At 52.8% G+C, this 26,590-nt stretch overlaps 1 protein-coding gene across 3 annotated transcripts; it reads right to left on the bottom strand.

Annotated features, from left to right (window-relative positions):
• Nucleotides 1-1,883: 1,883 nt before the first annotated feature.
• On the bottom strand, nt 1,884-26,214 carry LOC144104824 (atlastin-2-like). Of its 3 annotated transcripts, none has more exons than XM_077638034.1 (13): nt 25,683-26,214; nt 22,173-22,517; nt 21,901-22,113; nt 21,594-21,812; nt 21,380-21,544; nt 21,269-21,325; nt 21,140-21,211; nt 20,937-21,080; nt 17,906-18,154; nt 15,540-15,656; nt 3,747-3,818; nt 3,478-3,627; nt 1,884-2,415 (listed from the first exon to the last, which is right to left on the bottom strand). In XM_077638034.1, the coding sequence occupies exons 2-13, from the start codon at nt 22,488-22,490 to the stop codon at nt 2,281-2,283; spliced, it is 1,911 nt and encodes a 636-aa protein (XP_077494160.1). In that variant the 5' UTR covers nt 22,491-22,517; nt 25,683-26,214; the 3' UTR covers nt 1,884-2,280. The 3 variants fall into 3 exon arrangements, with proteins under 3 accessions (XP_077494160.1, XP_077494159.1, XP_077494161.1); XM_077638033.1 differs by having other exon boundaries at nt 22,173-22,497; nt 25,683-26,212; XM_077638035.1 differs by lacking the exon at nt 22,173-22,517 and having other exon boundaries at nt 25,683-26,202.
• Between the last annotated feature and the right edge of the window lie 376 nt (nt 26,215-26,590).

Here is a 26,590-nt window from a genome sequence, read left to right as displayed (position 1 = left end):
CTTCAGCTTACAAAGGTGTACTTTGAGCCTGGCACCCAAGTAAGTAATAAAGCTAGCAAAGACAAGTAACAGCAATAAGTGAAAAAAAAACATGAGCACATAATACTGTTTCCAGCAATCGCCTTTGTGTGTGACCCACCTTATTTATTTATTTATTTATTTATTTATTTATTTATTTATTTATTTATTTATTTATTTATTTATTTATTTATTTATTTATTTATTTATTTATTTATTTATTCTCTACTTAATGTGCCAATTTGGCGGTACAGGGAGGTGGTTAATACATATAACATAACAGAAAAATCCAAGGAAGTGACATAAAACCACGAATAAAAGCAGCACCGTGATTTACAAAATAATAGAAAATAATAAACATCAGCGCAGTATTGGTGAACATGCAAACCTAATTATAAATAAACCTGCCATTTCGCCAAAGACATGCAGTTTAAAAGAAAAAAACACCAACGCTGTACACATGTGAACGCTCAAGTAATGCAACTTATAATGCGCATTTCACGCAAGTATATTGTGGAAAGATGAGAACAATGTGGGATACACTGTGAAACACACGAAACACACGATAAGTGGCAACTGCACACAGATAAGAGCTCCCAATCTAACGATGAAATTATGTGACCTGGCTCAAAGCGGAATAGAACGCTTCGTTTGATAAGACAGCCGAACGGCTGGCAAACGGTTACATTGACGACTCGTTTTTTTTTTTTTAAAGAGTTGCTGTATCCTGCCGTCTTGCATTTATATTCACGTACAGGTGCCCACAAAATTTTTGGAACGCCGAAATCACGAAAAACGTCTATTTCCTCGCGGGTTACAAGCGCATCCACGCACTGAGGGGTGTACTGTGCAAGTCGCGTTGTGAACTACAAAGCATGCCCTTCATTTCGTGGCTGCATACTTATGCTGCGCAGTAATTAGGCTTTGTGGCAATATTCGTGTTCCGAAAACTTTTGTGGGCACCTGTACTTTTTGGTCATGGTCAAGGTGCATACGTAGTATTTTTTGAAGATGTATGTTTCGCTTGGAATGCCAATGTGGGAGTAGTATATGCTATGGAAAAGTTTGAGCCTCAGCTTGGTTCTGCGGTGGTCTAATGACTTCCAAGCTAGCTCTTTTTTCAGTTATTGTTCCACTGAAGTTACGATGTTTAAATGACTTTCCATTTAGGCATCCAGCCGCCAAGGACCGAACTTTCTCATGTGTTTTTTTTATCATCTACAGTAGGCGAGTCCCACAACCTAGGACATCCTATATATAAGTATACAGGACTCTATGGACGACTCAGCTCGAGAGGCGGGACCTTTTCTATCGGTGGGTTTGCGTCCAATGGGCTTGCCGAACATGTACCGGTACTTCTGCTTACGCAGATCCCTGTTGATCACGTCTTCCTCACACCTGTCGAACCAGACGCGGGCAATATCCGCCAAGTAGAAAATGACATTTGCCAATTTGATTGTCGTGTCCCGACGGTTGTGTTTGCTGACGGGGTTGTACAGTCTTGGTAAAAAGTCTTAAGGCGTTCACCTGCAGCGAAATGAATGTTCCTAGAATGCTCCGTGTAGCGGATCATTCAAAACACCAGTCAAAAAGGAAGGTTCCCTACCGCAAGAAGATACCTACTGCTAGCATATCAAGGTCACTGCGTCTTTAATAGTGCTGTAATGGCCCTGTTATGCGGCTGAAGCGAAAGGACTTTGGCCTTAAGACTTTTGACCAGACTGTACATGGCTGGCTTAGCAGTCAACGTTGTCGATGCCACAGATGGTGCCAGGGTCACCAGTTGTGCCATGACGGCAGTCGTCGTTGCCTCCACTGACGGAGCTCGCTTGGTTGTCACTGCGCTGATCACAAGGTGGCAGTCGCAGCGGAGATCCAGGGTTTAATGGGATGACATACCTGGCAGCTCCACCAAAGCGCTAACGGTAATCGTGCGAGCGGCAGGTGCGACAGCACGCAGTCGGCAAAACTCAATAAACAGCTACACTACACCTATATTTGCAACGTTTTCGTCGTAGCTGCGTAGAGACAGAAAGAATGTCCTCGTCGTCATGCAACTGTGTACCGTAGCAATATATCACGTGCTTCCTGCCCTTTTTTGCCGGCGTAGTAATATGATAGATGAAAAAGAGAAATATGTGTGACCACGGGGCAGCAGTGGATCAATAGTCCGAGGTTCAGTGGTGGTGAGCTGATGCGACTCCAGAACCGTTCAGCATCCAGGGCCGCACTTTCGGTTGGTCAAGTCTTAGCAACGATGTCTTAGCTTTCCTTCAGGTGGAAGTATGGGGTCGAAGACTTCTGGAACGTGGAACGAATCCTTTCGACGGCGCGAGAACCAAAGTTCATTTTGCTGGCATTCTGGTTGGAGAAGTTCTCGAACGCTGTGTCGATTTCCTGCAAATTCAATTCGAGCTATTTGCTATTTTGCGCTTCCAGAATTATGACAGAAATAAGAGAAAATGCACATGCGTCTGCCCTCTGCTCGCAATAAAATTCAAATAACAGTCCATCGCCTGTCGATGGATTCTCTATGGACTGTCTATAGAAATTTTGCTACGGGTATACATATAAAGTAGATGAGTCCGAAAGAAAGAAGGACTCCCCGCTCCCCTAATGTACCGCGGGTAGCTACGGTTATACATAAGAAATCTCTACAGAAGTTTCCCAGGCTGCGTGGTTTGATTTCTTCCTTTTTTCATCATTGCCTTTCAGGGGGCAAAGCTCGCTGCTTAGAGATGGTCGCAAAGGCGTGGCTCAGAACAAACATGGATCGTGTTACCGTTACTGGAGTAACGGGAGCCCGCCCACCGCCAGTGCGCACGCGCTGATTGGTCCCGATGTGGCAGGGGTGTGCGCAGCTACTAACGGGTACCTGGCACCATCTGGCGTCCTGGGAGAGCACTAACAGCGCGCGGGCTTTCGGGCAAAAGGTGTTTTATTATGCCAAGCGGTGCGTGGCCGAGTCACTCTGCCGCTGTGGCAGGTGACGCTGCAGTACCACACCCTGGTAGCTAGCACTTGTAGATAGGCTCACGGGCATAGAGGACAAAAAACTCAGGATGGAGGTTCATAGCGCAGCCATGAAAAGTAAATGGAGAGAGCCGGTCCCCTCGCTATCACACCACGCGATAGCGCGCATGCGGTGATATCTATCACTGCTACGCGCGCTCATGTGCGAATCAGCGCGGCAAACTGACTGTAGACCATGGACTGTATGTTATTCTTACACCGTGCTGTAGATCAATCTCCTTGCTGCGGACGCCCGCGCCATGGGACGCGTAGACGCACTAAAACGTACCGACATCAAAGCACTCGGTACTGACTCAGAGAGCGAAAAACCGGAAGAGGCAACGGCTTCAAGAGCACTTGGCTTGCGAACGCCGGCCGAGTGACGCCACGCTCCCTCCCGGGTTTTTCTTCCTCCATGCTAATGGGGCGTGATGAGAGACAACCTACCTGAGCAAGCCCTTCTAGGGAGCGCTGCGGAGGCTTCATGCCAGCCATTTCACAAGCTTCTGTGAACGTGTACAAAGCGGTCTGGCGGTGGCGGCAATGGAGGTCATGCAGTTCGTCCTGCTTCACGAAGGGCTTGTCTGCTCCGCATATCTGCGCGTCCCAGACGTGCAGTGTTATTTGAAAGCTGCCCGCTTCGTCCGCTTTTCGAGCAGCGTTCGCTCACAAAGTCATAAAGAACGCCTCCACAAAATCGGTTTGCAGCGACTTACCTCTTCCATTTCGATCATATATTTGTGCTTGACACTGCCTATGGTTTCGAGCTTGTTCTTCAGTTTGTTCGCCTAGAAGGTAAACAGATGGCCGACAGTCAGCGTGACTGAAACTGATAAAGCAAGGTGGCAAGAAAGCGACCGATTGGCAACTACCAACCCGCAATAAGCAATAGGCGGTATTTAAATTGGTGTACGCACCAGATTTCAGTTGTAAGATTTCTTCTTTCTAATGACGCATGGATCACCACACGGTATTCAACTACGAACTTATAATCGAATTTATTGTCTCGCTTGTTTTAGTTACAGCAGCCTAGCGATGATTATGATGTCAGAGGTGAGTATAGACCACGTGACACGTGAAGAAAACTGCAATGTAATTGGTGCTTCTTCACTCGTTGCGATTCCGTCTGTTGAGGCAGGCCAGTTTTAGCATTGCAGAGAATTAAAAGGACGAAGCAGCAATTATATTGCGGCTTTTTCAAGCCTCACGTTGCCTATATACTAACCTACAAAAGCCATTGTTTGGCTATTGAAATCGAAACTGTAAAAGCCATGAGTCGTAATCTCATGCTAAACTACTTAGCCGTCGTGACCGAATACCACACGGTGATCCATGTGTAATATTTTCCCACGCGACCAAACTTTTTTATCCCTTAAACCCTTTAAGAGCTCTATATTCCACTTGCAAAATTAACAAGTTTTGTTGTTACAACTTTTTTATCCCTTAAACCCTTTAAGAGCTCTATATTCCACTTGCAAAATTAACAAGTTTTGTTGTTACCTGTACAACGAATTCAAAGCGAAGCGAATGTAGTGATGTGGATGATCACATCTATAGCAAGTCAATTGATGCAGTTTCTCCTGCATGAGTATGTGATGATTTTCTTTTTTGCATATGAGTACTTTATGTTGTTGGCGCGGGCTTGATAGCCTTATTGTGCAGCGCATTTGCGGGCAGAGTTCTAAGAGATTTAAATCGCCCTCTTTTCGTTCCACTCCTCAATCATGGCGCTGGCGTCTCAAATCGCGACTGATGTGCCACATTTCCACTGGAGGCCTTATCGTAATTAAAGCCTTCTAGAACGCTGTAATAATAACTGGCAAGTATGCTACTGCAGAGGCGCGCAGGATGACGTACCAAGTAGTAGTTTCAGGATGTAATCTTCAGCAGCGTTTAAAGGGACTTGGCGCCGATTGTTGCCAATAGCCGCCACATCTGATAGCGATCAACTTCTTCTCCCCATGCAGAATAGCAAGTCAGTGGATTTAAACGCCGGCTCAATTCTCTGATTTTCAATTAAAGAGCTTATCTCTCTCTCTCTCTCTCTCTCGCAGCGAAGTTAGAACGAGGCACCAGTGTTTGTCTAAATGCACGGGGTGGTCACGTGATTGCAACCTCTAGTCATGATGACCACTGCTATACTACTAATACTACTACAACTATTACCACTACTCTTACTACCACTACTACTAATTCTACAACCACTGCAGCAGCAGCAGCAGTATTCTGGTTTACAAAAGTGTGTGCTAAAGTGAATGCTTGAGGCTTTCGCGTGATAGCAGCATCAGCAGCAGAGCAGCACCAAAACAGCAGCATAGCAGCAGCATAGCAGCATCAGCAGTATAGCAGCAGCAGCAGCAGCAGCAGCAGCAGCAGCAGCAGCAGCAGCAGCAGCAGCAGCAGCAGCAGCAGCAGCAGCAGCAGCAGCAGCAGCAGCAGCAGCAGCAGCAGCAGCAGCAGCAGCAGCAGCAGCAGCAGCAGCAGCAGCAGCAGCAGCAGCAGCAGCAGCAGCAGCAGCAGCAGCAGCAGCAGCAGCAGCAGCAGCAGCAGCAGCAGCAGCAGCAGCAGCAGCAGCAGCAGCAGCAGCAGCAGCAGCAGCAGCAGCAGCAGCAGCAGCAGCAGCAGCAGCAGCAGCAGCAGCAGCAGCAGCAGCAGCAGCAGCAGCAGCAGCAGCAGCAGCAGCAGCAGCAGCAGCAGCAGCAGCAGCAGCAGCAGCAGCAGCAGCAGCAGCAGCAGCAGCAGCAGCAGCAGCAGCAGCAGCAGCAGCAGCACAGCAGCAGCAGCAGCAGCAGCAGCAGCAGCAGCAGCAGCAGCAGCAGCAGCAGCAGCAGCAGCAGCAGCAGCAGCAGCAGCAGCAGCAGCAGCAGCAGCAGCAGCAGCAGCAGCAGCAGCAGCAGCAGCAGCAGCAGCAGCAGCAGCAGCAGCAGCAGCAGCAGCAGCAGCAGCAGCAGCAGCAGCAGCAGCAGCAGCAGCAGCAGCAGCAGCAGCAGCAGCAGCAGCAGCAGCAGCAGCAGCAGCAGCAGCAGCAGCAGCAGCAGCAGCAGCAGCAGCAGCAGCAGCAGCAGCAGCAGCAGCAGCAGCAGCAGCAGCAGCAGCAGCAGCAGCAGCAGCAGCAGCAGCAGCAGCAGCAGCAGCAGCAGCAGCAGCAGCAGCAGCAGCAGCAGCAGCAGCAGCAGCAGCAGCAGCAGCAGCAGCAGCAGCAGCAGCAGCAGCAGCAGCAGCAGCAGCAGCAGCAGCAGCAGCAGCAGCAGCAGCAGCAGCAGCAGCAGCAGCAGCAGCAGCAGCAGCAGCAGCAGCAGCAGCAGCAGCAGCAGCAGCAGCAGCAGCAGCAGCAGCAGCAGCAGCAGCAGCAGCAGCAGCAGCAGCAGCAGCAGCAGCAGCAGCAGCAGCAGCAGCAGCAGCAGCAGCAGCAGCAGCAGCAGCAGCAGCAGCAGCAGCAGCAGCAGCAGCAGCAGCAGCAGCAGCAGCAGCAGCAGCAGCAGCAGCAGCAGCAGCAGCAGCAGCAGCAGCAGCAGCAGCAGCAGCAGCAGCAGCAGCAGCAGCAGCAGCAGCAGCAGCAGCAGCAGCAGCAGCAGCAGCAGCAGCAGCAGCAGCAGCAGCAGCAGCAGCAGCAGCAGCAGCAGCAGCAGCAGCAGCAGCAGCAGCAGCAGCAGCAGCAGCAGCAGCAGCAGCAGCAGCAGCAGCAGCAGCAGCAGCAGCAGCAGCAGCAGCAGCAGCAGCAGCAGCAGCAGCAGCAGCAGCAGCAGCAGCAGCAGCAGCAGCAGCAGCAGCAGCAGCAGCAGCAGCAGCAGCAGCAGCAGCAGCAGCAGCAGCAGCAGCAGCAGCAGCAGCAGCAGCAGCAGCAGCAGCAGCAGCAGCAGCAGCAGCAGCAGCAGCAGCAGCAGCAGCAGCAGCAGCAGCAGCAGCAGCAGCAGCAGCAGCAGCAGCAGCAGCAGCAGCAGCAGCAGCAGCAGCAGCAGCAGCAGCAGCAGCAGCAGCAGCAGCAGCAGCAGCAGCAGCAGCAGCAGCAGCAGCAGCAGCAGCAGCAGCAGCAGCAGCAGCAGCAGCAGCAGCAGCAGCAGCAGCAGCAGCAGCAGCAGCAGCAGCAGCAGCAGCAGCAGCAGCAGCAGCAGCAGCAGCAGCAGCAGCAGCAGCAGCAGCAGCAGCAGCAGCAGCAGCAGCAGCAGCAGCAGCAGCAGCAGCAGCAGCAGCAGCAGCAGCAGCAGCAGCAGCAGCAGCAGCAGCAGCAGCAGCAGCAGCAGCAGCAGCAGCAGCAGCAGCAGCAGCAGCAGCAGCAGCAGCAGCAGCAGCAGCAGCAGCAGCAGCAGCAGCAGCAGCAGCAGCAGCAGCAGCAGCAGCAGCAGCAGCAGCAGCAGCAGCAGCAGCAGCAGCAGCAGCAGCAGCAGCAGCAGCAGCAGCAGCAGCAGCAGCAGCAGCAGCAGCAGCAGCAGCAGCAGCAGCAGCAGCAGCAGCAGCAGCAGCAGCAGCAGCAGCAGCAGCAGCAGCAGCAGCAGCAGCAGCAGCAGCAGCAGCAGCAGCAGCAGCAGCAGCAGCAGCAGCAGCAGCAGCAGCAGCAGCAGCAGCAGCAGCAGCAGCAGCAGCAGCAGCAGCAGCAGCAGCAGCAGCAGCAGCAGCAGCAGCAGCAGCAGCAGCAGCAGCAGCAGCAGCAGCAGCAGCAGCAGCAGCAGCAGCAGCAGCAGCAGCAGCAGCAGCAGCAGCAGCAGCAGCAGCAGCAGCAGCAGCAGCAGCAGCAGCAGCAGCAGCAGCAGCAGCAGCAGCAGCAGCAGCAGCAGCAGCAGCAGCAGCAGCAGCAGCAGCAGCAGCAGCAGCAGCAGCAGCAGCAGCAGCAGCAGCAGCAGCAGCAGCAGCAGCAGCAGCAGCAGCAGCAGCAGCAGCAGCAGCAGCAGCAGCAGCAGCAGCAGCAGCAGCAGCAGCAGCAGCAGCAGCAGCAGCAGCAGCAGCAGCAGCAGCAGCAGCAGCAGCAGCAGCAGCAGCAGCAGCAGCAGCAGCAGCAGCAGCAGCAGCAGCAGCAGCAGCAGCAGCAGCAGCAGCAGCAGCAGCAGCAGCAGCAGCAGCAGCAGCAGCAGCAGCAGCAGCAGCAGCAGCAGCAGCAGCAGCAGCAGCAGCAGCAGCAGCAGCAGCAGCAGCAGCAGCAGCAGCAGCAGCAGCAGCAGCAGCAGCAGCAGCAGCAGCAGCAGCAGCAGCAGCAGCAGCAGCAGCAGCAGCAGCAGCAGCAGCAGCAGCAGCAGCAGCAGCAGCAGCAGCAGCAGCAGCAGCAGCAGCAGCAGCAGCAGCAGCAGCAGCAGCAGCAGCAGCAGCAGCAGCAGCAGCAGCAGCAGCAGCAGCAGCAGCAGCAGCAGCAGCAGCAGCAGCAGCAGCAGCAGCAGCAGCAGCAGCAGCAGCAGCAGCAGCAGCAGCAGCAGCAGCAGCAGCAGCAGCAGCAGCAGCAGCAGCAGCAGCAGCAGCAGCAGCAGCAGCAGCAGCAGCAGCAGCAGCAGCAGCAGCAGCAGCAGCAGCAGCAGCAGCAGCAGCAGCAGCAGCAGCAGCAGCAGCAGCAGCAGCAGCAGCAGCAGCAGCAGCAGCAGCAGCAGCAGCAGCAGCAGCAGCAGCAGCAGCAGCAGCAGCAGCAGCAGCAGCAGCAGCAGCAGCAGCAGCAGCAGCAGCAGCAGCAGCAGCAGCAGCAGCAGCAGCAGCAGCAGCAGCAGCAGCAGCAGCAGCAGCAGCAGCAGCAGCAGCAGCAGCAGCAGCAGCAGCAGCAGCAGCAGCAGCAGCAGCAGCAGCAGCAGCAGCAGCAGCAGCAGCAGCAGCAGCAGCAGCAGCAGCAGCAGCAGCAGCAGCAGCAGCAGCAGCAGCAGCAGCAGCAGCAGCAGCAGCAGCAGCAGCAGCAGCAGCAGCAGCAGCAGCAGCAGCAGCAGCAGCAGCAGCAGCAGCAGCAGCAGCAGCAGCAAGCAGCAGCAGCAGCAGCAGCAGCAGCAGCAGCAGCAGCAGCAGCAGCAGCAGCAGCAGCAGCAGCAGCAGCATAGCAGCATCAGCAGTATCAGCAGTATAGCAGCAGCAGCAGCAGTGCAGCAGTATAGCAGCAGCAGCAGCAGTGCAGCAGCAGCAGCAGTGCAGCAGTATAGCAGCAGCAGCAGCAGTGCAGCAGCAGCAGCAGCAGCAGCAGCAGCAGCAGCAGCAGCAGCAGCAGCAGCAGCAGCAGCAGCAGCAGCAGCAGCAGCAGCAGCAGCAGCAGCAGCAGCAGCAGCAGCAGCAGCAGCAGCAGCAGCAGCAGCAGCAGCAAGCAGCAGCAGCAGCAGCAGCAGCAGCAGCAGCAGCAGCAGCAGCAGCAGCAGCAGCAGCAGCAGCAGCAGCAGCAGCAGCAGCAGCAGCAGCAGCAGCAGCAGCAGCAGCAGCAGCAGCAGCAGCAGCAGCAGCAGCAGCAGCAGCAGCAGCAGCAGCAGCAGCAGCAGCAGCAGCAGCAGCAGCAGCAGCAGCAGCAGCAGCAGCAGCAGCAGCAGCAGCAGCAGCAGCAGCAGCAGCAGCAGCAGCAGCAGCAGCAGCAGCAGCAGCAGCAGCAGCAGCAGCAGCAGCAGCAGCAGCAGCAGCAGCAGCAGCAGCAGCAGCAGCAGCAGCAGCAGCAGCAGCAGCAGCAGCAGCAGCAGCAGCAGCAGCAGCAGCAGCAGCAGCAGCAGCAGCAGCAGCAGCAGCAGCAGCAGCAGCAGCAGCAGCAGCAGCAGCAGCAGCAGCAGCAGCAGCAGCAGCAGCAGCAGCAGCAGCAGCAGCAGCAGCAGCAGCAGCAGCAGCAGCAGCAGCAGCAGCAGCAGCAGCAGCAGCAGCAGCAGCAGCAGCAGCAGCAGCAGCAGCAGCAGCAGCAGCAGCAGCAGCAGCAGCAGCAGCAGCAGCAGCAGCAGCAGCAGCAGCAGCAGCAGCAGCAGCAGCAGCAGCAGCAGCAGCAGCAGCAGCAGCAGCAGCAGCAGCAGCAGCAGCAGCAGCAGCAGCAGCAGCAGCAGCAGCAGCAGCAGCAGCAGCAGCAGCAGCAGCAGCAGCAGCAGCAGCAGCAGCAGCAGCAGCAGCAGCAGCAGCAGCAGCAGCAGCAGCAGCAGCAGCAGCAGCAGCAGCAGCAGCAGCAGCAGCAGCAGCAGCAGCAGCAGCAGCAGCAGCAGCAGCAGCAGCAGCAGCAGCAGCAGCAGCAGCAGCAGCAGCAGCAGCAGCAGCAGCAGCAGCAGCAGCAGCAGCAGCAGCAGCAGCAGCAGCAGCAGCAGCAGCAGCAGCAGCAGCAGCAGCAGCAGCAGCAGCAGCAGCAGCAGCAGCAGCAGCAGCAGCAGCAGCAGCAGCAGCAGCAGCAGCAGCAGCAGCAGCAGCAGCAGCAGCAGCAGCAGCAGCAGCAGCAGCAGCAGCAGCAGCAGCAGCAGCAGCAGCAGCAGCAGCAGCAGCAGCAGCAGCAGCAGCAGCAGCAGCAGCAGCAGCAGCAGCAGCAGCAGCAGCAGCAGCAGCAGCAGCAGCAGCAGCAGCAGCAGCAGCAGCAGCAGCAGCAGCAGCAGCAGCAGCAGCAGCAGCAGCAGCAGCAGCAGCAGCAGCAGCAGCAGCAGCAGCAGCAGCAGCAGCAGCAGCAGCAGCAGCAGCAGCAGCAGCAGCAGCAGCAGCAGCAGCAGCAGCAGCAGCAGCAGCAGCAGCAGCAGCAGCAGCAGCAGCAGCAGCAGCAGCAGCAGCAGCAGCAGCAGCAGCAGCAGCAGCAGCAGCAGCAGCAGCAGCAGCAGCAGCAGCAGCAGCAGCAGCAGCAGCAGCAGCAGCAGCAGCAGCAGCAGCAGCAGCAGCAGCAGCAGCAGCAGCAGCAGCAGCAGCAGCAGCAGCAGCAGCAGCAGCAGCAGCAGCAGCAGCAGCAGCAGCAGCAGCAGCAGCAGCAGCAGCAGCAGCAGCAGCAGCAGCAGCAGCAGCAGCAGCAGCAGCAGCAGCAGCAGCAGCAGCAGCAGCAGCAGCAGCAGCTAGCAGCAGCAGCAGCAGCAGCAGCAGCAGCAGCAGCAGCAGCAGCAGCAGCAGCAGCAGCAGCAGCAGCAGCAGCAGCAAGCAGCAGCAGCAGCAGCAGCAGCAGCAGCAGCAGCAGCAGCAGCAGCAGCAGCAGCAGCAGCAGCAGCAGCAGCAGCAGCAGCAGCAGCAGCAGCAGCAGCAGCAGCAGCAGCAGCAGCAGCAGCAGCAGCAGCAGCAGCAGCAGCAGCAGCAGCAGCAGCAGCAGCAGCAGCAGCAGCAGCAGCAGCAGCAGCAGCAGCAGCAGCAGCAGCAGCAGCAGCAGCAGCAGCAGCAGCAGCAGCAGCAGCAGCAGCAGCAGCAGCAGCAGCAGCAGCAGCAGCAGCAGCAGCAGCAGCAGCAGCAGCAGCAGCAGCAGCAGCAGCAGCAGCAGCAGCAGCAGCAGCAGCAGCAGCAGCAGCAGCAGCAGCAGCAGCAGCAGCAGCAGCAGCAGCAGCAGCAGCAGCAGCAGCAGCAGCAGCAGCAGCAGCAGCAGCAGCAGCAGCAGCAGCAGCAGCAGCAGCAGCAGCAGCAGCAGCAGCAGCAGCAGCAGCAGCAGCAGCAGCAGCAGCAGCAGCAGCAGCAGCAGCAGCAGCAGCAGCAGCAGCAGCAGCAGCAGCAGCAGCAGCAGCAGCAGCAGCAGCAGCAGCAGCAGCAGCAGCAGCAGCAGCAGCAGCAGCAGCAGCAGCAGCAGCAGCAGCAGCAGCAGCAGCAGCAGCAGCAGCAGCAGCAGCAGCAGCAGCAGCAGCAGCAGCAGCAGCAGCAGCAGCAGCAGCAGCAGCAGCAGCAGCAGCAGCAGCAGCAGCAGCAGCAGCAGCAGCAGCAGCAGCAGCAGCAGCAGCAGCAGCAGCAGCAGCAGCAGCAGCAGCAGCAGCAGCAGCAGCAGCAGCAGCAGCAGCAGCAGCAGCAGCAGCAGCAGCAGCAGCAGCAGCAGCAGCAGCAGCAGCAGCAGCAGCAGCAGCAGCAGCAGCAGCAGCAGCAGCAGCAGCAGCAGCAGCAGCAGCAGCAGCAGCAGCAGCAGCAGCAGCAGCAGCAGCAGCAGCAGCAGCAGCAGCAGCAGCAGCAGCAGCAGCAGCAGCAGCAGCAGCAGCAGCAGCAGCAGCAGCAGCAGCAGCAGCAGCAGCAGCAGCAGCAGCAGCAGCAGCAGCAGCAGCAGCAGCAGCAGCAGCAGCAGCAGCAGCAGCAGCAGCAGCAGCAGCAGCAGCAGCAGCAGCAGCAGCAGCAGCAGCAGCAGCAGCAGCAGCAGCAGCAGCAGCAGCAGCAGCAGCAGCAGCAGCAGCAGCAGCAGCAGCAGCAGCAGCAGCAGCAGCAGCAGCAGCAGCAGCAGCAGCAGCAGCAGCAGCAGCAGCAGCAGCAGCAGCAGCAGCAGCAGCAGCAGCAGCAGCAGCAGCAGCAGCAGCAGCAGCAGCAGCAGCAGCAGCAGCAGCAGCAGCAGCAGCAGCAGCAGCAGCAGCAGCAGCAGCAGCAGCAGCAGCAGCAGCAGCAGCAGCAGCAGCAGCAGCAGCAGCAGCAGCAGCAGCAGCAGCAGCAGCAGCAGCAGCAGCAGCAGCAGCAGCAGCAGCAGCAGCAGCAGCAGCAGCAGCAGCAGCAGCAGCAGCAGCAGCAGCAGCAGCAGCAGCAGCAGCAGCAGCAGCAGCAGCAGCAGCAGCAGCAGCAGCAGCAGCAGCAGCAGCAGCAGCAGCAGCAGCAGCAGCAGCAGCAGCAGCAGCAGCAGCAGCAGCAGCAGCAGCAGCAGCAGCAGCAGCAGCAGCAGCAGCAGCAGCAGCAGCAGCAGCAGCAGCAGCAGCAGCAGCAGCAGCAGCAGCAGCAGCAGCAGCAGCAGCAGCAGCAGCAGCAGCAGCAGCAGCAGCAGCAGCAGCAGCAGCAGCAGCAGCAGCAGCAGCAGCAGCAGCAGCAGCAGCAGCAGCAGCAGCAGCAGCAGCAGCAGCAGCAGCAGCAGCAGCAGCAGCAGCAGCAGCAGCAGCAGCAGCAGCAGCAGCAGCAGCAGCAGCAGCAGCAGCAGCAGCAGCAGCAGCAGCAGCAGCAGCAGCAGCAGCAGCAGCAGCAGCAGCAGCAGCAGCAGCAGCAGCAGCAGCAGCAGCAGCAGCAGCAGCAGCAGCAGCAGCAGCAGCAGCAGCAGCAGCAGCAGCAGCAGCAGCAGCAGCAGCAGCAGCAGCAGCAGCAGCAGCAGCAGCAGCAGCAGCAGCAGCAGCAGCAGCAGCAGCAGCAGCAGCAGCAGCAGCAGCAGCAGCAGCAGCAGCAGCAGCAGCAGCAGCAGCAGCAGCAGCAGCAGCAGCAGCAGCAGCAGCAGCAGCAGCAGCAGCAGCAGCAGCAGCAGCAGCAGCAGCAGCAGCAGCAGCAGCAGCAGCAGCAGCAGCAGCAGCAGCAGCAGCAGCAGCAGCAGCAGCAGCAGCAGCAGCAGCAGCAGCAGCAGCAGCAGCAGCAGCAGCAGCAGCAGCAGCAGCAGCAGCAGCAGCAGCAGCAGCAGCAGCAGCAGCAGCAGCAGCAGCAGCAGCAGCAGCAGCAGCAGCAGCAGCAGCAGCAGCAGCAGCAGCAGCAGCAGCAGCAGCAGCAGCAGCAGCAGCAGCAGCAGCAGCAGCAGCAGCAGCAGCAGCAGCAGCAGCAGCAGCAGCAGCAGCAGCAGCAGCAGCAGCAGCAGCAGCAGCAGCAGCAGCAGCAGCAGCAGCAGCAGCAGCAGCAGCAGCAGCAGCAGCAGCAGCAGCAGCAGCAGCAGCAGCAGCAGCAGCAGCAGCAGCAGCAGCAGCAGCAGCAGCAGCAGCAGCAGCAGCAGCAGCAGCAGCAGCAGCAGCAGCAGCAGCAGCAGCAGCAGCAGCAGCAGCAGCAGCAGCAGCAGCAGCAGCAGCAGCAGCAGCAGCAGCAGCAGCAGCAGCAGCAGCAGCAGCAGCAGCAGCAGCAGCAGCAGCAGCAGCAGCAGCAGCAGCAGCAGCAGCAGCAGCAGCAGCAGCAGCAGCAGCAGCAGCAGCAGCAGCAGCAGCAGCAGCAGCAGCAGCAGCAGCAGCAGCAGCAGCAGCAGCAGCAGCAGCAGCAGCAGCAGCAGCAGCAGCAGCAGCAGCAGCAGCAGCAGCAGCAGCAGCAGCAGCAGCAGCAGCAGCAGCAGCAGCAGCAGCAGCAGCAGCAGCAGCAGCAGCAGCAGCAGCAGCAGCAGCAGCAGCAGCAGCAGCAGCAGCAGCAGCAGCAGCAGCAGCAGCAGCAGCAGCAGCAGCAGCAGCAGCAGCATACCAGCAGCAGCAGCAGCATACCAGCAGCAGCAGCAGCATACCAGCAGCAGCAGCAGCATACCAGCAGCAGCAGCAGCAGCAGCATACCAGCAGCAGCAGCAGCAGCAGCATACCAGCAGCAGCAGCAGCAGCAGCATACCAGCAGCAGCAGCAGCAGCAGCATACCAGCAGCAGCAGCAGCAGCAGCATACCAGCAGCAGCAGCAGCAGCAGCATACCAGCAGCAGCAGCAGCAGCAGCATACCAGCAGCAGCAGCAGCAGCAGCATACCAGCAGCAGCAGCAGCAGCATACCAGCAGCAACAGCAGCAGCATACCAGCAGCAACAGCAGCAGCATACCAGCAGCAACAGCAGCAGCATAGCGTCAGCAGCAGCAGCAGCATACCAGCAGCATAGCGTCAGCAGCAGCATAGCGTCAGCAGCAGCATAGAAGCAGCAGCAACAGCAGCAGCATAGCGTCAGCAGCAGCATAGAAGCAGCAGCAACAGCAGCAGCATAGAAGCAGCAGCAACAGCAGCAGCAACAGCAGCAGCATAGAAGCAGCAGCAACAGCAGCAGCATAGAAGCAGCAGCAACAGCAGCAGCATACCAGTATCTCAGCATTACCAGCAGCAACATAGCATCACCAGCAGCAGCAGCAGCAGCATAGAAGCAGCAGCAACAGCAGCAGCATAGAAGCAGCAGCAACAGCAGCAGCATAGAAGCAGCAGCAACAGCATAGCAGCGTAGCAACAGCAGCAGCGTACCAGCAGCATAGAACCAGCAGCAACAGCAGCAGCATACCAGCAGCATAGCAACACAGCAGCATAGCAGAGGCAGCAGCAGAGCAGCAGCAACAGCATAGCAACAGCAGCAGCATAGCAGCAGCAGCAACAGCATAGCAGCAGCAACAGCATAGCAGCAACAGCAACAGCATAGCAGCAGCAGCATTAGCAATCACGCGAAAGCCTCGAGAATTCACTTTAGCACACAGCTTTGTAAACCACAATGCTTCCCAAAGCCACCCAAATGTTGACATGCTTTTTTAAATGTAGCCGCCTCATCCTGGCCAGTTTAGCGGCAGCACTCCAAAGCTGTAGTTCTTTCTGCCCATTAATTTCAGAAACAATGCCTAAATGTGAGGGGTCACCTTAAATGTGACAGGCAGGGGGAATCGTTGGTGTTACAACTTTTAGATTCACTTCGCGTTTTTCAGTATTTGCCTTGAGCAAGAAAAGTTAGCTTTCTCGTATACGCTGAAACTGTGCAGCTCAGCGGCAGTTCGTGAAGTGCGGCACTTCTGACCTATTCCTGCGTCCATTATTTGAAACGAATAGCGAGAGAGAACACCTACCTTTGAAGTTCCATTGAAGCCTGGCGTGAAAAAGTCTGTGTCCAACGTGTTCTGATAATAATAGCCTTTGCCTGTCACCTTCTTTGAGCGCGCTTTGTCATCTTTTCCGTTGCTATCCTGGAATGCAAGAGATGGAGATTACGAATGTGCAGTGCGAGGAGCAGTGGCAGCTAGCGTGCGCGTCTAAAACATCATCCGCTGAAATGCTTGTGTGAACAGAAAGCGTCGAGACCTGTTTCACAGACCCTGCCAAAGATACGTCAGGTAAATCCTTGGTGTAGTCGAAGCATAGACACTTTGGTGCCAACCGCAGTGGCACATTGTAGAAAGCTCATAAATATGGTGGCAATGCATCATTTGGGTACATATACTATAATCCTGGCTGCTAACGTTAGATACCGTGGAATTTTTTTTTCAAAGCTAACATAGAATAAACATACAAAATATGCAGCTATGAAAGCTGTGCGATCACTTAATTTTATCCAGCGCATTTCAGGACTGCCCTTCGTGACATTAAGGAAACTTCATAATTTACCAATGTTCGTTACATCTTTGAGTATGCTACCGGAGTCGGGCGCCCTAATTCCGTTAAATATGTAAAAAAATTAGATCTGTTAAAAATAGGGCTGGACGTTTCATGACAGTCTTACAGGCATAGTGCCAGCGTGACCACACTAAAGAAAGCACCTTCACGGCAAGCTCTTCAAACACGCTGTTCCTTATCTATGTTCAAACTGCTGACGCAAATAACACGAGAAACGCTTTCGTCGATCGCATTCTTTACCTAAAGCCGCCTACGTTCATCTGTGCCATAAACCACAGTTGCAATTAAAATACGTGAAATAGCTTGCCATACATCTGCAAACCAATCGTCATTTTTCCCGCGAACAGTAAACCAATGGAAGCGGCTATCAGAATGCGTCGTTTGAGCCGCTGACAACACTTCTCTAGTTCTTCTGATGCAGCACCTACGATCTCCAGTGTGACAATCATATTCCTGTTTGTTTTATTTCTTCTTTAAGTTTTGTAGACACCTACTATACTGCTGGCGCGTTATCTCTGTTCTCACCTTCCGATGACATATATTTGCGACACCTTTCAATTTCACGTGTCCTTTTCTTTTTTGCCTTCACGATTTGCCATGCTTTTATGTTTCTTCCATGACAATTCTACAATTCTTTCACATGATCACGTGTCACTTTTTTGTGAAAAAAAAAACTTTCTGTAATGCCGTCAGTGCTGAATGTAGCTACATGAATAAACCAATAAATAAATAAAATGTCGAAAGCCTGCATTAATTATTCTTTGTGAACAAATCAACAAAAAGGGCAAGACTTTCTTAAAACGACATCAGACCATTGAAATTTGAGGTCGCTGTCAACAGGAAGCAAACGCTCGCTGCACTGTTCAACGAATACACTGGAGGAGAATTGGCGGAAAATGTGAAAAATAAATTACTGTGAGCAAGCTGCCGGCGACAAGCCGGTGTAATACATAGTGATAAAAATTGAAAAACTAAAGTGAGAGATTACAAAAGCATTGAATTAGCACCATTCAATTGGCTAAATAAGTAACGTGAAAACTGGCCCCATCTTTGCTCTCGTTTAAAGCGGAGTAATTAAGACGAAACTGAGAAACCCAGAGAACAGAATCTTGAATATAATTCTGTCAATATTTAAGCTTGTTTTTTCGCATGCCCTTTCATTATTTCCACTTCTATGTTGCTATTTGTTAACTATTTTGCCTTTCATCTCTATGTATAACACCCCCCACCTCGCATACTGCCCTTGATGGCAGCTTTCAATGTTAATAAATTATGATGATGATGATGATGATGATGATGATGATGATGATGATGATGATGATGATGATCGTCGGCCCGAAGCCTTGTCTCTCTGACACGCGAGTCTGGCTGAATCATGGGAGGCATTTAAAATAAAAGCAACGACACTACGGGAGCTTGCTGAGTTGACCACCATAATTTGAGCCTATTGGAAGCCCATGAGCAGCATCTTCATAAGTAAAAGCGGATAACAGTTCAAACATTCCACAGATTACTTTTGTGTGATCTTTATGCGTTACCTCCCGCCCCCCCCCCCCCCCCCTTATGTAATACCGCACCAGGGGCCTTTAAGGGTATAATAAATGATGATGATGATGAGAAAAGGCAGGGAAGGGGGAAAGCCAGAGGTGAGGAGGGGAGAGCACATGATGAGCACTTACAATGTCGCGATATTTTCGACTTGCCCTCCTCGCAATGAATGTTTCTAGTCTTTCAGTATGCACCGACCACAGCCCAGCTCCCAAGCGATCATCAGCAGCCATGGTGAAAGATATTCATATCGACACAAGCGCTGCATGCTCACGTAGGTGTTCTTCCTGGAGCCCCTCACGCAGCAGCCGTAGATGTAAGTCCCGATAAGGACGGTGGCAGCGACGAGCGCTACCACTCCGCAGCATGCGCCGTGAATGGGCAGCCCGATCCCAAAGCAGACAGCCGCTCCAATGCCGAGGCCAGTGGCTGTGGCTCCCTCCACGACCTTGCAGCCGGTGGTCTCCAGAACGGGGGTCTTCGTCATTCCGCTGGCGAAGCACGCGTACCACCGATCCATCGCCTGCGAACCCACACAGAAAGGAAGGCGAACGTTTTGGGGGAAGTGAGAACGCGTCACAGGATGAGAGGAGCAAGGAGTGTACACAAAATCCAAAGCGTGGGTGTTTGGCTGTCGGAGTGTGAGGTAACTGGGAGTGTGTGCGAGTGTGGCCGTGTGTGTGACAGTTCAGTTCTGCTAGCAGCACGCATACGAGTGACGTGAAAGGTTGTGTAACCTCACTACTGCGGAATCGCATGCCTAGTGGGGCAAATGTTTGCCAAGTCTATGTGGCGACTTGACACCTGCTTTGCTGAGGCCATCTGTCGAGCGAGAAATAAACGTGAGCTGCTTATCTTCCTCCGGCTGATGGAAACGAGTGAACTGGCTAACCGACAGGACGGGAGAGAACGCAAACACGCCGCAACAAAATTATTTATTGCGACGGGGGAGGCAGCAATATAAAGTAAAAATGGCCAACAAAACACAAAGAATCAAGCACATCGAGGAAAGACCACAATCAGGTATTATCAATGGTGCTATCAAGATAAGCAAGCTCCTCGGGGTTCCGAGCCGCCGACGGCTGGGTGACACACATGTCACCGTAGCTATGTATGTTGAATGATTCGCAGATGAGCCGTGAGGTCGGGCGTTTATATTTGGCGAGGATAATGGACTTATTGCTTCACTGCCTTCGCAGTCTGTACAATGCATAACCACATTATTTTTGCATGACTGGTTTTCTACTTCTTTCGCATGCTCGCGTGAAGCATTCCTTAATAATACCTTAATAATCCTTGACAAATATAAAGGTCAAACTTCACGGCTGATCTGAGAAGCAGTCAGCATACATACCTGTGGTGACTCCTGTGCCAGCCAGCCTTCGACGGCTCTCATCCCACAGGAGCTTGTCTGTATTAGCCAATGACATGTTCCCCATTGATAGCACCTGATTGTGTACTTACCTGACGTTTGATCATTTGTGTTCTGCTTGCCGTGTTTTCTTCATACTGCTGCCTTCCCTGGCTCTTCTGTCCTGTCTGTTAGCGCTGTTCAGTCGTTTCCATCAACATGGACCAACCAGCTCGACTAAGCTCTCTTCTTACACCAATTATTCGCGGTTTACAAAGGTTGATCCACTGTTTCGCGTGAAGATAATAAAAGGCAGATTTGACCATGGCACTCGCTGAAATAAAGGAAGTCTCCATTGCGAGAACATTATGTACATTGTTCAATTATGCGTTCAACGACCAACTGAAGAAAACATGAGGTGCAGCAATATTGTGTGAGTTCCTTGGTCTCCTTATGAACAGAAACAGATCCTCTAATCTTATTAATATAAGGCCAGAGAGCCACTGCGCGCGATTACATTTCCTGAATAATAGCACTGAGAAAGCACGGCTTGCTAACATTGTGTTTTTCTCTTTTTTAATAGCTCTCGTCAAAGGTAAGGGCCAGTTGAACTGTTTAAAAATATTTTCAGACTGAGCTGACGCGTGTATGCACCGCAATAAGAAAAATAAGGCAACATATGCGCTATAGACTGTCCATGGAATGTGTATCAAAGCAAATCTTCTGACTCGTAGTTTTACAGACCTGCGCCCGCAATTGCAGTGCGCCAAGTTTTCTTTCACCTTTCGAAAACTGAATGTCATTAAATTGAGTTCTAACATTCTGTCGCTGGCGCACACCAAGATATGGAGTGATTTTTATGTTGAGCGTCATGTAGTTTCTGAACTCACAGCGGACGTATACGCTCCAGGAATGACTGTCAGAAATATGACATCACGTAACCATTCTACCAGAAAGTCCACAGGCTCCCTTTTTTCCTTATAAGAACAAATATGCATGCGACATGACCTGCATAAATCGCTTGGAATCTGCTGCCTAGTTAACTGGATACTGAATTCAACACATGGAAGTACAGTAAGGCATGTTGCTGGGCAAGTTGGTTAAGCATCTTTGAAACTTGGAAAGAATCCACCTTGGCGCAAGTAAAACCACACACACAAAGGAAAGACAAGGAGACAACGGACAGGCATCCAAAAAGGTTTCTAAAACTAACTAACCATGCCTCCCACCAAACTTGAAGCAGAGAACTTCGCATAAATTTCGCTCGAATCAAAATTCCAGTGAGCTGCCTCCTAGCCTTCCTTACTTAATTGGAACGAAGAGACAGGAAGCTCAAGTGATTTCGTAATAACGGTGGTTTTAAAAGTCATGATCAGTCGATGTGTCTGTACAGCGGAGGCCGGATACATATTGAACCCGACTATTTATAATTATTATAAATATCGAGCCCCTATTATATCCCTCAAAATATTACCTCAAAGTACAGCAGACTTGCGCGTTATATCGCACTCCAATCACGAATGCAGCTCGATCAATCGAACGGGCGCGGCACCCTAGCAAGTCGCGCTTCGACCGTAAGATCAAGTTTAGTTGTTTTTGTTTTAGTTTCAAATACGAATCACGCAATCGTACTGCACGCTTCTTCCAGCCCCTTCTGTCCACACTGATTGGTTTATATGATTTCTTTTCACGCAGAATGATTGAAAGCAGTAGCCACAAAAGTCTGCAGCACTTCAGTAAAGTTTCCAAGATAGAACATGCTGCATGCCATACCGCGTGTCTCACTTCCAATGCGATGACCTCAAAATATCGGTTCAGGCAAGGCTTCTTTTACCGTGCTCTGTTGCATGCCTCAAAGTTGAAGCGGGTCCGCAGCTATAGCCAGCACAAAGAGGTAGTATTCAACGCGGCACTCTCACGTGCATAGGAAGAAGTGCTATAAAACATAACTTGCCTGTGAGAGTTTTTGCAGGTAGCACCGTGATAATTCTTCCCCGCCCATCTTGCGAGTGTTGTGGAACATGTCCTGGGCGCGTGCTTTCTCTTGATTGTGGATCTTGTCGAGCTTATTTCTGCTTATCTTCTGTCCTCCGCACCTCTGCGACCACAAATTCCTGCTCAACATGGAAACTGCTAACCGCATATTCAAGAATTCACCTTGTTCATGTTGGTACTGTATTGCTGCACAGCCTCGGACACAGCCGCTTGGTGGTTTCCTTCAGCCATTGCCTGGAAAACCGAATATCTGTACACCTGACCCGCCATGAAAAACGAGCCACATCCTACCTGGAACACGGTTATAGGCTCTGGAAGCGAGTTCCCTTTGAACATATGGACGTACGTCTGTAAACATACACGCAATATAGAAACATTCTAATAAGAAGCCTCTGGACTTACCGTCATGTAGATGATCAGTTGCTGGCAAGTGACCTTCTGTTCGTTTATTTCTTTAGGGATCAGATTCTCTGGGGAAAGAATTGAAGGAACCAAATGCAGCAGTTGCTTCTTGAAGTCCTCTTCGATGTCTGAGAGACGGCCATCGGACGATATTCCTTTTGCCACCTGCGTAAAGTTTTATGTTACAGCTGCCACCTGAAAGGTTACAGCGTACCTTTAATCCTGGGTGCGGCATGAGGAAGCAGCCAATCTCTGTGAAAAAAGAATCGATGTGCTTTCGCAGCTGTTGCAGCTGAGGGTGCTGGTTTTCCTTGACCTTGAGACGTTTCTCTAGGAACTTGCGGCCGCCTGCAGCGCCATATTCCGCGTCACGAATATGATACCAGTCCCGCACAAGAATGAGTAGTTTCTGGAAAGGCTTCCCGAACATGTGCTGTAAAAGTAAAGCAAGAAAGGTGCACTAAAACAGGCAGCATTGCAGTGCAAAAAGCAAGCACGGTCTGCTGTGGACCTGTGCTTACCTGCTCTGCCAGTCGACCGTACTCGGTGAAGAGTTCCAAGTACTGCAGGTCGTCCTCTTGAATGTTTTGGGAGACGTTATAGACCAGCACCGAGCTTAGCATAGTGGTCAAGGCGAATATGACAGCAGATTCTTTGACAGTGGACTGGTCATCATGCATTCCCTGAGTGTCCATCAGCAGCACAGCCAACTCTCCGTGTTCCGGCGTCTTGACCTACAAATGCATAGATCATGAGGTAGCACACGCCATATTTACTGTCTTAGTGGCCTTACCAAAAAAACCTCACTCCAGATCAGGATTCCCGTGGTGTGACGGTCGCAACCGCCGCGCCACTTGAAACCCCGAAGCGGCTCACTCGGACTCCCGAGCCACACAGGGCTGCCTAAATTATACAAGAAGCGAAGGAAGAAGCTCAGCATGAAGGACTTCCCTTTTCGGAAGTCGCCAGCCAATGATATCACAGCCACGTGCTTGTCCTTGATGCGATCATCCAGCAGGACTTCCTGCAGCGCCTCCTCATCGAGCTGAATGAAGTGGTCTTCAATTCGCAGGATCTGCACCTCGTGACCACTCCTTTCCTGGTCCCGCATGGCGGCCCTGTTCGCGCATCAGGAGAGCTGTATCTAAGTTCTTATCACACATTTCTTTTATTCGTTTATTTTGCCAGCCCTATGTAGGGCTTTTACAGGAGTGAAAGCGAAAGGAATACATCAAAATATGGGTACGCAAAAGAAAAGTATTCTTGCTCTTAGAGGGCCAATGAGAAAATGAATCAATGATTGAAATCGGTACACTCTAAATCATAAAAATTTCAATCTAGCTCATTCACAACGCTGGAAACAAAATGAGACAGCAATTTGTAGAAACCATGTTATATCGTTAAGCTTTTGCAAAGACTCCGACGAACGTATACTGTACAGCAGCTTTCAATGTTAGTTTTTCTGAAAGAAAAAGTAAATTTAAAACTACCACAGCATGCAGCAAAAGGTTTAACGAATATGCAGTGATGATTTTCTGATTACAACAAATGTAGAGAATTTGGGACGTGCTTATGACATGCTGAGCATGTAAATTCAATACAAGTTTTCAGCGCTTCACGTTTCATTCGGGACCCTCAAATGTATATCAGCAGACACATTATAAAGCTTCTAGTGGCGGCTTGTGTCTTGAGGTTATGGCCATATTTTCTTCAATCTACCTTTCTCAGAGAAACACGTCAAACAATAGCTTTAATCAAGGCAGAAATGTGGGCTAGTTGGTTATACATTTTGGTTTGAAAAACGCGCTGCACACTAACATCTTGTCCTGTGTCCTCCGTTCCGGTCTCGTTTTGTTAGTGTGTAGCGCGTTTTTCAAACCAAAATAGCTTTAATCCTCCCTGTTTTATTCTGATTCACTTGGTTCATATTGTTTCCTGTGCTGTATGTCTCTTAGCATTGAGGTAAGTGCAGCACAAGCATATTTTCCGGCTTTCCAATGTTATTTAGATATATAATGACTTCCCCTTCATTATACAACCGTATGTACTGTCATGAACACTGCTATTCCATGTAAGAATATCCAGTGCGCTGAAACACAAGGTGTGCAAACGTGAACTTAACCACGGTTTTCTCAACCACGGGAGAACTTCGCTTCACGGACACTTGTAATTGAATTATGCCTTGTCCAGATTACCGCAGCACGATGTGAGAAGGGAGGTTTGGGCGTGGCCGCAGAGCAGCACTGACAGAACATTTTTAAGGGCCTACTTGCAGGCTCACCGCTGGAAACAGACCCCCACCTGGAAGGCAGCTCTACATTATAATCGTCAAAATAATGACAGAATGGCGTTCCATATGCGCACATGTGGAACATTTCTCCATGTAGAACCGCTTGTTTGACTGTAACGTTGTTTTCAATATTCTACTATTTCTCTGTCTTAAATGCGGTTGCATTTATTCAGGCGGACCTTTTTTGAAAAGGTCCACTTCAGTTCCAGTGTAGCCGACATAGAACCAGATTAAGAGTGTGCAGAGACAACTGCACAAAACCTTAGTTATCGACTAAAGGTTTTTCGTTAAAACCTGGGTACTCTAGAAGTACATGCTGAGCACGCAACCAACACCTAAACTGGCATATGACTCTTTTTGTAGCGCTTATTAAATGCAGAAGAGCGGATAAAGATGTTGGACCAGTCATTCCCCAAACCCTTGCCTCAGACTAAATTTTCATGCGACATGGCCACCAAACATAATGGCTGAACACAACCTCGGACTCTTTTAATAAAAACAACAAACCAGCAAAACATTCCCAATTCATCTCTGCGCATTGCTTTGCCCCTTCCCACTTCGCTGCCTGGTGGCCTCGCCTCTGACATGCGGACTGTCGGAGGCGAAAGGAAAGGAAATTTACGCCATTTTCTTTCGTCGTGTTCTACATAGCTGCTCAGTTGTTAGCAGACGTGAGACTTATTAGAGCTGGGAACACCGGTGGTAGCGGCGCAGTGGTGTCGTGGCGTTTCGAGGGAGGGGGGGGTGGGGGGGGGGAGGCGCCGTGGAAATGACACAATGAAATGGAAATCCATACTTCCTACGGATGTGCACGTTCATGGTAAAGGCTTTCCCCAAGGTAGTATACTCTGGCCGCGATTTTTCAATATCCGCACAAATTATATCTTAAATATTGACCCTAACAGCTTTTTTTTTTCAGTTGACGCCAGCTTATGTTTTAGAGCGCCATCTTGTCGAGCCTCAACGCAGATGCTGCAAAATGCCTGTTTTCTTTACGTCAGTGGTCCCTTCCTGACTCTATGAATATCGACATAAACAAGACAAAAACTGCGCTCTTTACACCTCGAGATAAGTCCGTTTCTGAGCTAATGCCATCAATAGGTTCGTCCATAATACACATTTCCTCTTCCATTACAAGCTTGGGAGTCACTTTTCAGAAGAATTTATCGTGAAGTGTTCTTGTACATATGACGGCTACAAAAATTTCGAACTTCATAGGTAATCTATCATAGTTTCGGTAGTTTTTTCACAATGCCTTAAAAAACTCTTGTATGATTCATTGTACTCCTGGGTGATTATTTTTTGCTACTCAGTTTTGGGCACAACCACTGTTTTCAATATACAAAGCTTCATGTACTGAAAAAAAGTAGCTCAAGTAATTAACATTCGACATGATTCACACACTAAAGCCGTCTTTGAGCGGCTGCACATTACACCTTTTCCGCAATTGTACATAACTGCTCTCGTGAATAAGAGGTGCAAATCATATATTATTCTAGACAGTGTGTTTCTTGCTAATTCATCTAGACTAACCTGTAAACAACATGCCTACAATAAGGGCATTAATAACAACTGGTTGTTATCTCGGTGGCGTAACTAAACCAGCACAACTGCATCCGCTGTTCCAGTTCTGGCCTCTCAAATCTGCAGCCCGCGAAGCCTTCTCATGCGGAGCGCTGCCCTTACAATTTCATTCTTTAATCATTTGTGCCAATAAGATCTCCATTTATTTTCCATCGTGCCACATCTCGGTTTCAGTGTTCACGAAAGCAACAGTATGCCATGGTAGCATATTCTGCCCATGGCAAAAAGAATGGCGAACTCGACAGGTTTGAGAAGCTCGGAAAACGGCGTACACATATCTGTCGGGTGATCGCGGTGGAATTGCAATCTTATTCTCTAACGATTCAAACAGATATCACTGCATTTCTTCCTTCACTGCCAATGATGAGTCCTCGCGTGACTCTGGCGCTTATTGCATCTTATCAAGACAAAAATGTGCGGCAAGCTTACCTGTCTTGAGCCTCTGTCGATACGAGGTCCCCCCGTCTTCTCTGCAGTCCCTCCGGTCACTCAGAAACATGCGCCGGAAGCCGCCAAGCAAAACAGCCGGAGGCGCCACGTGCCGAGGCAACCATGTGCGGAGGCAACTTGCCCAGTTTAAAAAGCAATGACCTCGCGTCTAAGCGCGCCTTCAACCTTGAAAACACAGCCTGTCGTCCACCTTCTTCTCAAACTTGCCCTGCTCCTCTTTGTGCCGCACCGTGTGTAGCCTGGCAGGCCAAAGGGTGGAATACCTACCCTACTCGAACATCGGCGGGCACCTCGCCCAGTCACAGCCGAGTACAACTTGGGGCGCCAGTTCGCTGGAGCAACTTAACGGCGTCTATCGCCTCGCAGTTTCCCCCTCGGATGCGGGGCGAGAGTGGAGACGGGAGCATCACGTGACCGAGTGCGTGAGCGCAAAAGAAAACAATAACATGTAAAGTAAGTCGCTCTTTGCAATTGAGATACGCCTTTCCCCTTTCTGCTTATTGCCGTCCGCCGCTGACTGGCCTTCGTCAGGAGTCTGTAGCTCGTTGTTCATTTTATTTTTCTGTCTCGCGTTGGCGGGCGGGCTGGCAGCGCCGACTTTTCTCTCGCGTTGCACAATGTTGCGTAAAGTTGGTGAAATACATAGCGCAGATTCAGCGCGGCGAACGCTGAATGGCCCTGCTTTCGCATTTCGAATTTATAAGATTCCATTGAAGGAGACGAGAGGAACAGACTCTAATTTTTTTCCGCGAGTTTTCCTCTGTGGCTGACGAATGACTGGCTTCCATTTTTCGCGGCCCTTTCAGCATTGTTCTCAATCTATACAAAGGAGAAACCTAATGCAGGAATTGTGTATGACTGAACTTGTTCACCTGGAACCGGTGAAT

Source organism: Amblyomma americanum, chromosome 9 (genome assembly GCF_052857255.1).
Source record: "Amblyomma americanum isolate KBUSLIRL-KWMA chromosome 9, ASM5285725v1, whole genome shotgun sequence".
Taxonomy (NCBI): Eukaryota; Metazoa; Arthropoda; class Arachnida; order Ixodida; family Ixodidae; genus Amblyomma; species Amblyomma americanum.
The sequence above is the reverse complement of the archived record's forward strand: the minus strand, read 5'-3'. Positions and strand labels throughout refer to the sequence as shown.